The sequence below is a fragment of the Panthera pardus genome, unplaced genomic scaffold, assembly GCF_024362965.1.
Source record: "Panthera pardus isolate Hobbes unplaced genomic scaffold, ASM2436296v1 HiC_scaffold_24, whole genome shotgun sequence".
In the NCBI taxonomy this organism is placed as follows: Eukaryota; Metazoa; Chordata; class Mammalia; order Carnivora; family Felidae; genus Panthera; species Panthera pardus.
Genome location: NW_026526810.1, coordinates 45041774 through 45057784, shown reverse-complemented (window position 1 = coordinate 45057784; position 16011 = coordinate 45041774). Strand labels below are relative to the sequence as shown.

The 16011-nt window shown below is 42.0% G+C and overlaps 1 protein-coding gene across 1 annotated transcript in view; it reads left to right on the top strand.

The window, feature by feature from the left end:
* Positions 1-16011, top strand: part of TMOD2 (tropomodulin 2) — a 46590-nt gene that overhangs the window by 13312 nt on the left and 17267 nt on the right. Inside the window, exons 2-6 of the mRNA XM_019442112.2 lie at positions 269-463; positions 2104-2260; positions 7297-7419; positions 11732-11818; positions 15021-15151. Coding sequence (XP_019297657.1) covers positions 338-463; positions 2104-2260; positions 7297-7419; positions 11732-11818; positions 15021-15151 — 624 coding nt within the window. The 5' untranslated portion in view covers positions 269-337. The remainder of the gene's footprint in view (positions 1-268; positions 464-2103; positions 2261-7296; positions 7420-11731; positions 11819-15020; positions 15152-16011) is intronic.

Below are 16011 nucleotides of genomic sequence, written 5' to 3'. Positions count from 1 at the left end.
TTTGCCTCAGAATCTTCATCTGTAAAATGGGATATTAATATCTGTCCAGGATTCCTTTCTGGACTGCTTGGAAAGATCTAAATAAGTGAAAGAATGCATATGAAAACCCTTTGTAAGCTGTCCGGTTGCTCTGCGGAGGGAGGTGATATTACCTTTTCTTTGAATTATTTGTCCAATAAAGACTCCGTTGGCAGATAGCAGAGCCCTGTCTCCTGTCAATAAGTCCAGTTCATGGAATAAAATAACAGTGTCTCTTTCTTATTTGTAGTATTCTGAAGTCCTGGGAAGCTGGTCTGTTTAAATGTTCATGACCCATGAGAAGGGCATATAAGAAACCATGGCACTCCCTTTTCAAAAAGAGCTGGAGAAATACAAGAACATCGATGAAGATGAGCTTCTTGGCAAACTCTCAGAAGAGGAACTGAAACAGTTGGAAAATGTTCTTGATGACCTAGATCCCAAGGTTAGTGACCTGGAACTGAAGCAGCATGGGTCATGATAGTATGGGATAAATGGTGTGGCTTGGTCATTAAACAATGGTAGAGAGATCCCTTAGCTCCAAATGCAAATTCTGGGTTCTTCCCCTGATTGGTTCTGGGTGATTCACTCTGACAAATTCATAAAGAACCTCAGTAGCCACATCTGTATAATACGGCAAACGTATTTCTCAAAAACCAATTTAATGTAAATAGTAAAAAATATTTCCCATTTCTTAAGAAAGCAACAGTCTGACTTAGGGAGGAAGAAAAGAAAGAGGGAAAGGGAACAAATCTTACCAAAGTTCTATTGTGAGGTCATACAGTCTACTGGGCACAGAAGCCATTGGAGTAAATTATATTATTCCCATTCAGGAGCGCCTGGGTGGCTCAGTCAGTTGAGTGTCTGACTTGATTTCGGCTCAGGTCATGATCCCACGGTCATGGGATCGAGCCCTGTGTCAGGCTCCATGCTGAGTGTGGAGCCTGCTTAGGATATTCTCTCTCTCTCTCTCTCTCTCTCTCTCTCTCTCTCTCTCTTTCTCATTCTCTGCCCCCTGCCCCCTCCCTTTGCCCCTCCCCCACTTGTGCATGCTTTCTCTCTCTCTCTCTCTCTCTCAAATAAATAAAATTTAAAAAATTAAAAATTAAAAAAATTAAAAAATTTTATTCCCATTTCATATATGAGGGGGACAAACTAGGAGAGGTAATTGATATAAGATCCCATATTAGTAAACACCAGAGGTGGTATTTAAACCAAGTCTTTATCCTCAAATACAGATCTGTTTTATATCTTATTTATAAAAACTGCATAAATAACTTGAAACCTTTGGTGATCTTACAGCAATGGATAGATTTAAGTTATTATAGCAACAATATCATGTAAATTTAAGTGGAGCTTCTAATATTTTTATCAGCTCTTGAAATGCTAAGTAGCTTGTTACAGTGTTTGTTTAGCAAACACTTTCTTCAGCCCTGATAGTGTTATCTTAAACTTAGAATCAGAGGCATCCAAAATAGTGGTTTTTACTATAAATAAAAATGTCGCTAAAAATTATTTGTATGATATTTTGATAGGCCAGACATTGGATATTTTATTTACTTTAAATTTTTTTTTTTTAGTTTTGAAACTTAAGGAATCCCTAAGCTTCATCAAGCAAGTATCAGCATCTACCCTATTTGTTCACGTGCTTGGATGTTTTCCTAGGACAGAGGCTAGAGATAGGAGAGGATAGCCATGTTGGCTCCTCATTTGTCTCCATATGCCTGCCTAGGAGCACATTGGGTACAGAGCTGGCCAAACCTAAGTGTGATCTGTGAGGAAGGAGGCCACGAAGGGTGGCTGGACTTTTGCCACCACATTCTAGAAAGCAGCTGCAGAAGACTCAGAGGCTGCTCGAGCCGTTTATGTTCTGCCTGCACTCACTGGGAGCCTTCCTCTCAGCACAGGATGTTAGAGCAAGTAGGGCCTCAGAGACATGCCAGAGACCTCGGTCCTCAGTTCACGCGTACGTCTCTGCACAGGTGTCCTGCCTCCCCAGTATCAGCAGGGCTGGGGTGGGGGGCGGGTAACAGAGCATCAGTAGGGCAAACACCTTCCTTCCTGCTCACACCTCTGTGTCATCAGAGCGCCCTGCTACCGGCTGGATTGCGACAGAAAGACCAGACACAGAAAGCAGCCACTGGCCCATTTGATCGTGAGCACCTCCTTATGTACCTGGAGAAGGAGGCTTTGGAACAGAAAGACAGGGAAGACTTTGTGCCCTTTACTGGAGAAAAGAAAGGTAAGGACCACAGGTACCACATCCTGGGACAGAGGGACTCCGGATACCTTGTCACAGGGGGTCCAGCAAGGGAACTGACCTGGAAGTGAGGAAGCCCAAGAACTGGATTTTTTATTGAAAGAATCATGGCTGGTAGAGACATGTCAGTGTATATTTGTCCAATCCTGTAGAATGTGCACCGCCATGAGCGAACCCTAATGTAATGTATGGACTTTGGGTGATAATGATGTCAATGTAGGTTCTTCATTTATAACAAACGTACCATTCTGCTGCAGGATGTCGATGGGGGAGGGTTTGCAAGTGTGGGACAAGGAGTATATTGGAACTCTCTGTACTGTGCTCTATGAACCTAAAACTCCTCCAAAAAAATGATGTTTACTCAGCAAAAAAAATACTAAATAAATATTTAGGCTAAATAAATGAATACTTAGAGTGTGATGGTACTCAAGTTAGTTCTATGAAAAATATCTTCAACCCCAAAGAAAAAGCTTTGGCAGTATGAGGTAGTGTTGTGCCTCAAAGAAGGTTTATGGGCATTAGTGTGTTTCTCTTAGCCCAGTGCTTGACCAGCTGCAGACGTCCCCTCAAGGCCTTTCTACTCCATGTCTAGGATAGTGGTGGCACCAGACCCCTACCTTGAGATGCTACCGTTAGAGACCAGTGAAATCAACCATTCCCTCAGCCAGGATTTACCAGACACCAGGTGCTGGGGCCACAGTGAATAAGACCCTACCTTGCCCTCCAGGAGCTTGTGGTCTAGTGAGAAGAGCATTGTGATCATCCTGATGAGACTCTGAGGAGCAAAGGGATGTTCCTCCAAGACAAGGAAAACCCATCCTCCTTAGCTCTTAACCCTGGGCTCCCGTTTGGAGGAAAAATGGGTCCCAATAGCCTGTGCAGTTTCCACAGCTGCAGACAGTGACTTGGGCCCACAGATACTAATGAATCATTGGTAACCTCATGGCAGCTACAGTCTTTTTAAATGCAAATCAAATCATGTCACTCCCCTGCTTCAAGTCTCAAATCCTTACTGTGGTCCTCAGAGCCCTGGGAGAGCTCACCTTGCCCACCTCTCTAATCTCATTTCCCCTTCCCTTGCTAAGTCTTAGCCCCATTGTCATTGTTCATTTCCCCAAATCTGCCAAGTTCCTTTCCCATCCCAGGGTCTTCTCATGGCCCCTTCCTTCTGACCCACATTCCCATTTCTCACATTCTAAACATCTCAGCTTAAATGTCAGGTCCTTGGGCTTTCCCTGACCTTCTCTTCTTTCTGCCATGGCACTCATTTATTGCTTTCACAGCACTATCTCAGTGTTGTTCATCATTTTGTCTATTTACTTTGGGTTTGTGTGTTTCCCACATCAGATGAGATCCCTACAGTGGGACTGTGTCTCTCTTGCATCCCAGCATAGAAACTGGCACTGGGGAGGCACTTGATAAACAGGGGTTCGAATGAATGCCATCTCAGAGCTGCTGTTCGGGGTCCTGGGGGGCAGGAGCATAGCTCCTCAGTTGGCATGAGTCAGAGCAACATCTGGCAGTCCTCTGAATTGTGCACATTTGATGCATCAGGCACCACTGATAACATCAATTTATTAAGAAAGTGAAGTTGGACAGTGACAAATTGGGCAAATAACTAAGGAATACCATATAAATATGGAGCTGTTTCTAAGGCAGTGTAGCTGCTGTTGGATCGATTTCATTGTGAAAGAACAATTACAATGTCAAATCTTCAATAAAATCCCAATTAACATCCAATATTAGGATAGTGACAGAATAATAAGAGGAAAGTTGTGGTTGCTTCTTCTCAGAGTACAGGTCTGGGGGAGCAGCAATGGTAAAGTATCTCTCAATCCAGATTAATTTCCAGATGTTTCACATGGGAGTTAGGAGTCCAGGAGCAGTCTGAGTAGTAAATGGTAATACAGAAGGGGCACACAAATTGCATAGTGCTTAGTAGAAGGTTGAGAAGCAACACAGTTGGACAAAATGAGCAGAGAGCAAGTTTTCCAAACAGAGCAGAGGGATCAGAGCAGAGTCTGCAGCGCCCCTGGAAGGACTAGCAGATGACCTGGTCCCAGCTAACCAACTGGGAGCAGTGGGAGGCAATCATGAAAGCCTCAGAAGAGGGGCTGTACAACTTCAGTTCTGAATACCGTGTGCCCTGGGCCCTGAGGTTCCTGGGCCACATTTAACTTTCTGTGATGGTTTTATTCACTTAGAACATGATGTGTGATTGCCCCCCTCCCTAAAAATGGATATGCAGCAGCAGTTGTCCTAAATTTTGACAACTGGGGGCCACCTGTGCACCTGGTGTTTTGGGTAATCCTAAACACTACCATGAAGGAGAAATGTAGAAGCCTATTTGACTCTGGAATCAAGATCATCTGAGCCGCAAGGAAAATGCTTTGGGCTGCAGATACTATAAAAAAAAAGTCTGGGATGAACCCCAGCATCTGAGATGTTATTGATTGATTATTTTCTTTTTCATTTTCTATCTTCTAGTCATTCTCCTTGTATTTTTCATCATTCTCCAGTGTATTTTCCTTCTTTCTGGGAAATGTGGCAGTTTATGTGATGCTGAGGCAGGAAGCAGGTTGATGGTCAATGGTAGAGACCTTGACCCCAGATTGACCACAAGCAGTGGTGTCTCTCTAGGGTGCCCAGCTCTACCTAGTCCCTGTTAACATATGCAAGCATTTGAAGATCTGGTAAACTATCAGGAAGTCTGTAGCCCCTGCAACCAGGGACATCTCTTGGAGAGGATTCATGAAGGAGAGTTACTGACTTTGGGTTTGACCTTTACCTTTCCAATGGGAGTAAGGAAGAGTGGCTAGCCATGGAGACCTAGAAACAGTGTTGGTCCCCATTGGCTGAAGCTGGAGCCAGCTGTCTGTTCTACCCAAGGGGACAGAGGAGAGGGCAATTGAAGGGTGTGTCTTTAGGGAACTCCAAAGATCAAAATGGAGGAGAACAATGTCAAAGATCATGCCAAGAAGTAAGAGCAGCTCCAAAAAAGAAACCACAAATCAAAAGCTGGAAGGAATTGGAAAAAAGTGCAAGTAGGTCTGGAGTATTGCTATGGCAGATCTGGAATGTCCTGGGTTTCCCTTTATGAGTCATTGCACATGTGGGATGTGGGTGCGTTGACCTGGCTAAGTGTTAGGAGCAGGTAACATGCGATTCTCCCACTGATGTGATCGTCAGTCCAGAGGTTGAGGCTGGTGAGGTAGGGCATAGATATCGACATATTCAGAAGTAAGTCAGGGTCAAAGTAAATGGAATCTGGCTGACAGGATGAAGCAGGAGTTGGTGGCAGAGTATGTGCATATGGGAAGCACAGAGTACCTTGCTGTTCACAGACCAGCATAATTCTAAAAATGTCAACCCTGATTTCTCCCTTTAAATCTGACTTCCTTTGGTATGTTCTAGAGAGGTGGCTGTGTCCCCAGGTCACTACACTAGTCCAAGTGACCCTAGATACAGCATCCTAGTAGTGAACAATATCAGTCTAGGGGGAAAAACTCTGGAAGAGCACCAGTTTGTCCCTCAGGAACCTCCAATTTGCAAGGTCCAAAGCAAGAACACAAATAGAAGTCCATGTACCATTTTTTATATTTAAAAGCTAACCAACTGTTGGGGCGCCTGGGTGGCTCAGTTGATTAAGTGTCTGACTTCAGCTCAGGTCATGATCTTGCAGTTTGTGGGTTCGAGCCCCACATCAGGTTCTGTGCTGACAGCTCAGAGCCTGGAGCCTGCTTCAGATTCTGTGTCTCTGTCTCTGCCCTTCCCATGCTCATGCTCTGTCTCTCAATAATAAATAAACGTTAAAAAATTTTTTGAAAAAAAGCTAACAAACTATTAAAATATGTTTTATACTGTGGGGTACCTGGGTCTTTCAGTTGGTTAGGCATCCAGCTCTTGATTTCAGCACAGGTTATGATCTCACAGTTCATGAGATTGGGCTCCGCGCTGACAGTGGAGAGCCTGTTTGGGATTCTCTTTCTCCCTCTCTCTCTGCCCTTGCCTGCTTTCATGCTCTTTCTCTCTCTCTAAAATAAACAAACTTAAAAATATATATATGTTTGGGTCACCGGGTGGCCCAGTTAGTTAAGCATCTGACTACTGATTTCAGTTCAGGTCGCGATCTCATGCTTCATGGAATCGAGCCCTGTGTCAGGCTCTATGCTGATAGCACAGAGCCTGCTTGGATTTTCTCTCTCCCTGTGTCTTCCCCTCCCCTGTTCATGTATACTCTCTTTCTCTCTCTCTCAAACTAAATAAATAAATAATACACACACACACACACACACACACACACACACACACACTCCTACAAATACACCTAGAAGGCCAGGATTCTTGGACTTCTAAAAGTTTCATGCAAGCATATGAGTCTGTCTTACGCTGCTGGGCTTCAGCACACATATTTGACACCCAGCCTACATACCCAAGCTTCATCTATACTCACCCACAAATAGCCTCCTCTTGGCCTAGAGTGACATGGGGAAAGGATTCATGCAGCCCTTGGAAGCAGGTTTAGGTGTCTTTGGGCAGAGAATCCCAGGGTTCTAGATGCGTGGAGCATGGTCTAGCAGGTGGCCTGGATTCTGGATGGTAATGTCTCTTTGACCCCATGACTCCTTCCTCGATATGGGAGGGAGGGATATAGGAGGGAGATTGCAGGAGAGGAAGACCAGAGTGGAGCCCTCTAAAGTGTGGGGCCTGTGGCAGGACCTCTCTTGTCCAGGTCTAAGGGCAATGGTGGCGATCAATGGTAGAGAGGTAAAAACTACCGTTTCCCTGTCTGTTTAAAGACTGTTGTCTCCTCACATCTTTGTGTTGCCAAACACAGGATTCCTCCTCTGACATTCCTTCCCTCTGATAGTGGATTAATGCTACTGCCATCCCAGCAATTAAGGAATCCCAGTTGGGCATGCAACTTTTAGTGGCCAGAGCTGCATTGTCTGGTCAGTCCTTTTACCCTACCCTGGTCAGCAACACACAATGGTTTTTGTTTTTCTTCTGATTTAAAGGGAGAGTATTCATCCCCAAAGAAAAGCCCGTAGAAACTCGTAAAGAAGAAAAAGTGACCCTTGACCCAGAACTAGAAGAAGCTTTGGCCAGCGCCTCTGACACCGAACTCTATGATCTTGCAGGTTAGTCCTCAACTCTGGGAACCTTGCCTGTCTGGCTCTGTGACCTCCAGGCACTCACCAGCACCCCAGCAGCAGCCTTTGAGCTTCTCTATAACTACTGATAAGGATTGCAATACCAGGTTGTCTTCTGTTATTATGTGGCTGTAAGACTCAATGCAAGTGACTTAACCTCTCTGAGCAAACCTTACTTTGCTGTATGTGTCTCAGCTATAAAATTTAGAGTCCTATCTCAGATGTAAACTGTCCCAATAATACCTATGTTACAAAATTCAAGAGTTTGAGAAACCAAAGGGAATAAATCTAAAAGAGCACTGAGAATTTAAACAACAAAATAATAGCCCTCTTTCTAAGGAGCTTTCATATTTGCATTTTATCACATTTTATCCTCATAAAATATTCATGAAGCTCTTGCCCTTCCCCACAGTCACCATTCCATTCTGATTGCCACTAAGAGGTTTGTTAGCCCCACAATGGAGCAGGAGTTATTTACCATTACATCCACGCAGGAAGTAAAGCCAATCAGCCTGATCTCATCTTTTTCTAGTTTTCTTAACGATAGCAACAAAATAGTAAATGTTGTTATGATTTGAATTGATTATACATGCAGATAGGCAAAACACAAATAGTATAGAAGAATGGGAAGTCAAGATGGCAGTAGATTAGGGGTCAGCTAACTGCGACCTGCCTCCTGTTTTTGTAAATAAACTATTACTGGAACATAACAACAACAACAAAAGGCTATGTACTGAAAGTAAGTTTCTGTGGCACCTGGGTGGATCAGTCGGTTTAGCACCCGACTCTTGATTCTGGCTCATGGTCGTAATGTCACGTTTCATGGAATTGAGCCCCGCATCCTGCTGTGTGCTAACAGCACAGAGCCTGCTTGGGATTCTCTGTCTCCCTGTCTCTCTGCCCCTCCCCCAATCACTTTCTCTCTCTCTTTCTCTTTCTCTTTCTCTCTCTCTCTCTCTCTCTCAAAAATAAATACATAAATGTTAAAAAAAAAAAAAAGAGAAAGTTTCTTACCCTAATTAAGCCTCCTCCCATTCCTAATATATCCTTCAAGAAAGATTCTATGCATATACCAGCATATTTTTGCATTAATGGGATGTGTTTTTTTTCCAAATGGGATGTAAATATGGATTATTAGGGTTATTAGGTCACCACAGGATAAAGGTGCTTTCAGAAACAGTCCACAAGCTTTGGCAAAAATCCTCACATCTTTATTCCACTGAAAGACATTTGTAATAATAATCCTCCCTCCCAGGAGAACCAGCCATGCCACCTCAGCTACATTTCCACTCCTTCTGTGATAGTCAGTCATCAATATTAAGTTCACATATTTGAACCTGTCTCAGAAATCACTGCAGGAGTTAAGGCATCTGCATCATGCAGTTAAGAAGGTGCTTTGCAGTGACCTTTTTTCTTAGCCCTGTGGTTGCTGTGGAGGGATCTTGTTATGGTTACTGCTCCTCTCAAGGGTTGTCTCATGGACATGCCCAAAGGGAGAATGCATGGCTGGGCTCGAATTCCCAGCAAATGCTGAAGAAAGGAGAAAGAGAAAAACACCAACCATTTGAAAGAATCTAGATTCTGAAATTCATACAATAATAATACCAGGGGAATAATCCAGAAAGAAAACTGTGTTATTATCTCTACTCAGCCTCACTCCATCGTCAGGTGCTCCCTCAGAGCTCAGGAAGCCCACCTGGGGGTGGGTGACAGCATCTTCTCTAGGGTGGATCTTTCTGGAAGATCAAGAGCAGCCCCGTGAGTGCATGGGCTGAGAGCCAGTGAGGTTTAGATAACAGTGAGTATCAATGGCCTGCACATGTTATGATGGCAGGTAGACAACGGCAAGGGAGCAGCAGCTGACCGCCAAGGCAGCATTTCTCAGAGCATCTGTACCTCAGCTTGACCACCAGCTCTGCTGGTCTAGAGATTTCATCTTGTCTATGCACATAAGGGCCATCAGTTTGGGGCGGATCTACTAGCCAGATTCCCAGGAAACAGATAAAACAAAAATTGAAACTTGGCAAGGGGAGCCAAATTATAATTAGAAGTTGCTCAGTGAAGAGGCGTCTGGGTGGCTCAGTAGGTTAAGCATCCAACTTCGGTTCAGGTCATGATCTCATAGTTTGTGAGTTTGAGCCCTGCATCGGGCTTTGTGTTGACAGCTCAGAGCTTAGAGCCTGCTTCGGATTCTGTGTCAACCTCTCTCTCTGCCTCTCCCCTGCTCACACTGTCTCTTTCTCTCAAAAATAAATAAACTTAAAAAAAAATCTAAAAAAAAAAAAAAAGTTGCTCAGTGCATATAGGGCCAAAGCAAGATATATTTGGATGACCTAAGTGGCCTGTGTCTATCAAATAGGGCATCTTCTGCTCAATGTCGCTCCTCATCAGGGAAATACAAATCCAAACCACACTCAGATATCACCTCATGCCAGTCAGAGTGGCCAAAATGAACAAATCAGGAGACTATAGATGCTGGAGAGGATGTGGAGAAACGGAACCCCTGTGGCACTGTTGGTGGGAATGCAAATTGGTGCAGCCACTCTGGAAAACAGTGTGGAGGTTCCTCAAAAAAATTAAAAATAGACCTACCCTATGACCCAGCAATAGCACTGCTAGGAATTTACCCAAGGGATACAGGAGTACTGATGCATAGGGGCACTTGTACCCCAATGTTTATAGCAGCACTCTCAACAATAGCCAAATTATGGAAAGAGCCTAAATGTCCATCAACTGATGAATGGATAAAGAAATTGTGGTTTATATATACAATGGAATACTACGTGGCAATGAGAAAGAATGAAATATGGCCCTTTGTAGCAACATGGATGGAACTGGAAAGTGTTATGCTAAGTGAAATAAGCCATACAGAGAAAGACAGATACCATATGGTTTCACTCTTATATGGATCCTGAGAAACTTAACAGAAACCCATGGGGGAGGGGAAGGAAAAAAAAAAGAGGTTAGAGTGGAAGAGAGCCAAAGCATAAGAGACTCTTAAAAACTGAGAACAAACTGAGGGTTGATGGGGGGTGGGAGGGAGGGGAGGGTAGGTGATGGATATTGAGGAGGGCAACTTTTGGGATGAGCACTGGGTGTTGTATGGAAACCAATTTGACAATAAACTTCATATATTGAAAAAAAAAAGAAAAAAATTTTAAAAAATTAAAAAAACAAATAGGGCATCTTCTCCTTAGGCAGTGCCAGAAACACAGCAACAAATTCTTATTTCTTTAACAAGAATGTGTAAAGCACTTAGAACATTGTCTGATGCATGGGAAGTCATTTAATCTTTGTAACACTTGAAGGATAATTATTATCCCTATTTTACAGATGAGGAAACTGATGTTCAGGGACGTTTAGTAACTTCCCAAGTCACACAGGTAGTTTGTGATAGAACCAGGATTCTAACTCTAGGTGACTGCTCCTGAGTGCCACTCTTAACTCTGGACCTTTGCCCTTTATTGGGCTGCTGCTGGCTGCCTCCCTCCTCCTGATGTGTCGATTACGGTACAGCTGATGAGGAGCTCTGAGATGCTCCTTCACTACCTATTGACAGATGACTTGTCCTGGGATTCTTCTCCAGGTGGCCAGTCTCATCTGTACAGTTTCATCGGAAGATCGGGCAGTTGTGTTTCAGCCTGCCCAGAGCTCGTTCTTGCCCAGTGCTGTTTCTTGCGTCCTGTGCTGCCTCCTGGTGCAAGCTTCACATAATACAGGAGACTGAAAATCTCAGTATGCTTATGTGGCCTTTTATTGCTGACATCTCTTTTATTTACCACCCTAGGATGCTGTAAACTGGAGAGGAAACCTGTTGGTCCTGAGAAAGGGGTGGCTTACATTGAAAGAGGTCCATGATCTTTCTGTTATTTGCCTCTGGGAGAGTACATGCTGTAATCTATATAACGTTAGATCTTAAAATATCCTTAGACTCAGTCCCACCTTCACATTTTACAGATGAGAAAACAGAAAGGTTGAGTCTACTTAACTAGGAGGTCTAAGCAAGTTTTCAGTAATTTGGGGACATAACTGGACCATTGTCCCCAGATGCTAAATGATTCTACCTGTATAGCCCCAGAAAGACATCTGAAGATTGCTGGTGGCCTTGGAAAGAGATTTTTTTTTAATATATAAGCTTATTTAACACTGTATGTGTCCCACACACTATGCAAGGCTGGGGGGCTCTGGACACTTACCTTTATGATACGAAGAATTGTTCTTCAAGGAAAATTAACATTGTGGACATCCTAATGTGTCTTCCCAAACTTAATGTATATTCACTGTTAATCTTTGTTTTTAGCTGTTCTTGGAGTGCACAATTTACTCAACAATCCAAAGTTTGATGAAGAAACGGCCAGCACTAAAGGTGGCAAAGTGCCCGTGAGAAGTAAGTTGATGTGGAGTCTGTGGTGTGTGAAAATTGAGAGCTTCAGGTGGTGTTGATAAGAGGGATGCCTGTTGAATCCAGAGTTCCATCCTGTAGGCTTTGAAGGTAGATTGTGTCAACGCACTAAGGATCACTGGGCTCTGGGCATTCAAACCAGAATAGGGAAGCCAATAATCAAAGTTTTTGCAGCATAATGGACCAATCAGTGTGTTTTTCCCAGAACATACTCTTTTGGTGGGTCTACTCACCCAAAATATAAAATTGCTGATAAAAAGGTTGCATAGTCAACATAGATTGCAGAGTTTCATGTTCCTGATGATGCTTTTTAATCAATAATAGTATTTTCAGTAAGTTCCCTTTTCTATTAGGTATCTTTGTTTTCTCAATAATGGACACAGGTCATTAGAATTTGAATTCCTACTTCCCCCTGAGAATGTGAAAGACACACTGGCATGGACTTAGCCGGCACAGAAAGTTCAAGACCACAATTCTCTGTGTCAGCATTTCCCAGAAAAGCGTACAGTTTATTAGACTCTTGTATTTACTCATTCATTAGTTATCTACTGAATACCTTATGCGTCAGGAATGTTCTAGGTATGAAGATAAAAAATGGTCTCTGCCTAAAGGAACTTATCTGTCCATGGGAGGGATGGACCAACAATCAAGTAATTTTGCTACAGTGCGATCTAGGTGCTGTAAAAACTTGCAGAAGATTACAGATTTTTCTTAGGTGAAGTGTATTTTATTCTCTTTGAAGGAGACTTAGCACGTACTTTCTAGTCTGAGCAGCATATTTACAGACCATCATTGATACTGAGATATTTATCCAAACAATGAGCAGTATTACTTTTTTTTTTCATTTTTGCTTATTCATATAGATGAAAAATGTTTATCCTTTTTAACTTTAGTATCAAAGGGTAACATTCTGACAACATGTTTGTTTTTAAAAATCTGGCGCATAATCTTGTGGACTTTTATGCACAGACATATCATTAACTTTTTTTAAGGCTTTTTTTTTTTTTTTTTTAGAATTTTAGGTACACAGCAAAACTGAGCAGAAGGCACACAGATTTCCCATATACTCCCTGTCCTCAATTCATGCATAGCTTCCTCCATTACCAACATCCCCCACCAGAGTGGTACATATGTTACACTTCATGAACCTACAGTGACACATCATTATCACCCTAAGTCTGTTGTTTACATTAGTGTTAACTCTTGGGGTTGTACATTCTATGGGTTTGGACAAATGTATAATGACATGGATCCACCATTATGATATCATGCAGCGTAGTTTCATCTATGCTTTCTTCTAGGGGGTTTATTGTTTTGCATTTTACATTTAGGTGAAAAATTTTGAGTTAATTTTTGTGAAGGGTCTAAGGTCTGTGTCTAGACTCTTTTTTTATGTATGGTTTGTGTATGGTTGTCCAGTTCTAGCACCATTTACTGAAAAGACTCTTCTCCATTGCATTTTTTGCTCCTTTATTGAAAATCAGTTGACTGTATTTATGTGGATCTATTTCTGGGCTCTCTACTCTGTTATATTGATCTGTTTGTCTATTCTTTCGCCAATACCACACTCTTTTGATTACTGTAGTTTTGTAGTAAGTCAAAGTTGAGTAGTGTCAGTCCTCCAACTTTGTTCTTTTTCAGTATTGTGTTGGTTTTTCTTGGTCTTTTGCCTCTTCCTATAAACTTTCAAATCAGTTTGTTGATGTATACAAAATAACTTGCTGGGATTGCATTGAATCTATACCTCAAGTTGAGAAGAACTGACATCTTGACAATATTGAGTCTCTTGCAGTTATCCCTCCATTTAGTTCTTTTTGATTTCTTTCAATAAAGTTTTGTAGTTTTCTTCATCTAGATCTTGTAAAGATTTTTTATACGTACAAATGAAATACCTAAGTATTTCATTTTTCATTAACTTTTTTTCAAATTGTGGTTCTCTTCTTTTATCAGTACATGTTGGTTTGCCCCCTTCTTTTAATGAATAGATCACATCTTATTATGAGAGATTATGCTGTAACTTAACCATTTTCATATTGATAGGCTTTGTATTTATCATGTTTTGCTGTCACAAGTAATATGTCAGTGAACATCCCTGAAAAATATATTTATGTATTTGTGCTTTTTTTTCCCCTGTAGGTTAGACTCCTAGATACAGAATTACTGGGTCATAGAGTACCCACATTTTACATGTTGATAAGTAAGGCCAAATTCCTCCCAAAAAGTTTGTACCAGTTTACGTTCTCACCATCAACATAAGAGGATGTGTTTGACTTCACAGTTGTTGCCAATTCTACGTTATCTCTTTTTACATTTTTGTGCTAGTCAAATGGTGTTCCATTTTTTAACTTCACAATTTAGTTACTTTTTATATTTTTGGTTGAGTGACAGATTCCTCTGATCATATTATTTGTTCATTTTTAATTGGATTGTCTACTAATTTGTAGGAGCCCTGTGTATATTGGGATAGTAACAGTTTGTATGTTAAATATATACTGCAAATGTTTTCTGTTAACTGCTTTTGAGAATTGTTCCATTCTGCCTTTCTGTCCCTTTCTCTTCCCATACCTTCCTCAAAATTAAATCTCCAAATGGAAATCAGAGAAGGATGAGGTATGGTCAAGAGGCCAGAAGGGGCACCTGGCTGGCTCAATTGGTAGAGCAACTCTTGATCTCAAGGTCATGAGTTTGAACCCCACATTGGGTATGGAGCCTACTTAAAAGGAATAAATAAATAATATTTAAAAAAAAGAGGCCAAAGGAATAGTATGGTTTTGGAAATGAAGAAACTTATTTCTTTTTTGAATCTCAGCTCCTGTAGCTTGATGATTATAGTCTGAAAGTGATCCATATACAGCAGCAATAACTGCTTGTGGATTTGGTGGGGCGGCGGGGCGGGGGGTAGGTTGGAGTTTACTATAGGGCCTTCTGAACTTTTGGTTCCATGTAGCATCAGCCACTGAGACTTCTTTGCATTGCAGTTGAGAAGCATCAGTGTTTGAAACTGTGACTCAGAACTGTACCATTTCCATGTTTGTTTAGTTGAGAATCATCAGCTGTACTATCACTGATATTAGAGTATTATTGGAATCGGAGCATAGGAAGGAAAGGTCGTTTTGGGGGAAGTCATCTCTGATTTTGGAAGGAGAGCCCTTACACTTTCTTTTTAAAATTAAAACTTGTGTGTTAGATGTGGTCAAAGGTGAGAAGGTCAAGCCAGTATTTGAGGAACCACCCAATCCCACCAATGTGGAACTGAGTCTGCAGCAGATGAAAGCCAATGACCCCGGCCTGCAAGATGTCAACCTCAACAACATTAAGGTATTGCGTTATGATTATTGTCAGTCACTTGATTTATCATGAGGTTAAAAAATGTAATGGAGATAACTGCCAGTTTTCACACCTGTTTCCAATCCTCTGTAGTCACTGACTTTGAGGCAAGCTATCCAACTCAAAAGAAGAAATTTTTAAAAAGTGACTTCTAGAATTTTTTGCAAAGAATCACAGTATTTGTGTTAAACAAAGAATGTTGGTTATCTATTGCTGGGTAATAAAGTACTCCAAAACTTAGAGGCTTAAAACAATAAACATTTGTTAGTTCACACAGCTTTTGAGTATCAGGAATCAGGACTTAGCTGGATAGTTGTGGCTCAGGGTCTCAAGTGAGGCTGTAGTAAAACTGTCATCAAGGGCTGCCATCAGCAGAATGCTTGACTGAGGTAGAAGGGTACACTTCCAGGATGGCATACTCATGTGGCTGTTGGCAGGAGGCCTCAGTTTCTCACCACATGGGCCTCTCCATAGGGCTGCCTGTGTGGCCTCACGTCATGACAGCCTTCTTCTCCCAGAGGGAGTGGCTGAAGAGAAAAAGAAAGAACAAGCAGGAAACCACAGTGCCTTTTATGGCCTATTCTCTGAAGTCACACATTGTCACTTCTGCCTTATTCTGTTTGGTAGTTAGTCATGTTACTCTCAAAGGGAGGGGAAGGAAGTGTGTGTATGTGTGTGTGTGAGTGAGAGAGAGATGAGAGAGAGATGGAGAGAGAACATTGCCTGGTATCTATTTTGTTACTTCATGTTGGGCCAACATCTGCCATTTAATAATAACTGACTTGTGTTGAGTATTCACTGTGAGCCTTCTCCTTTGCTAAATACTTGAAATTCATTACAGTAGTTCCATT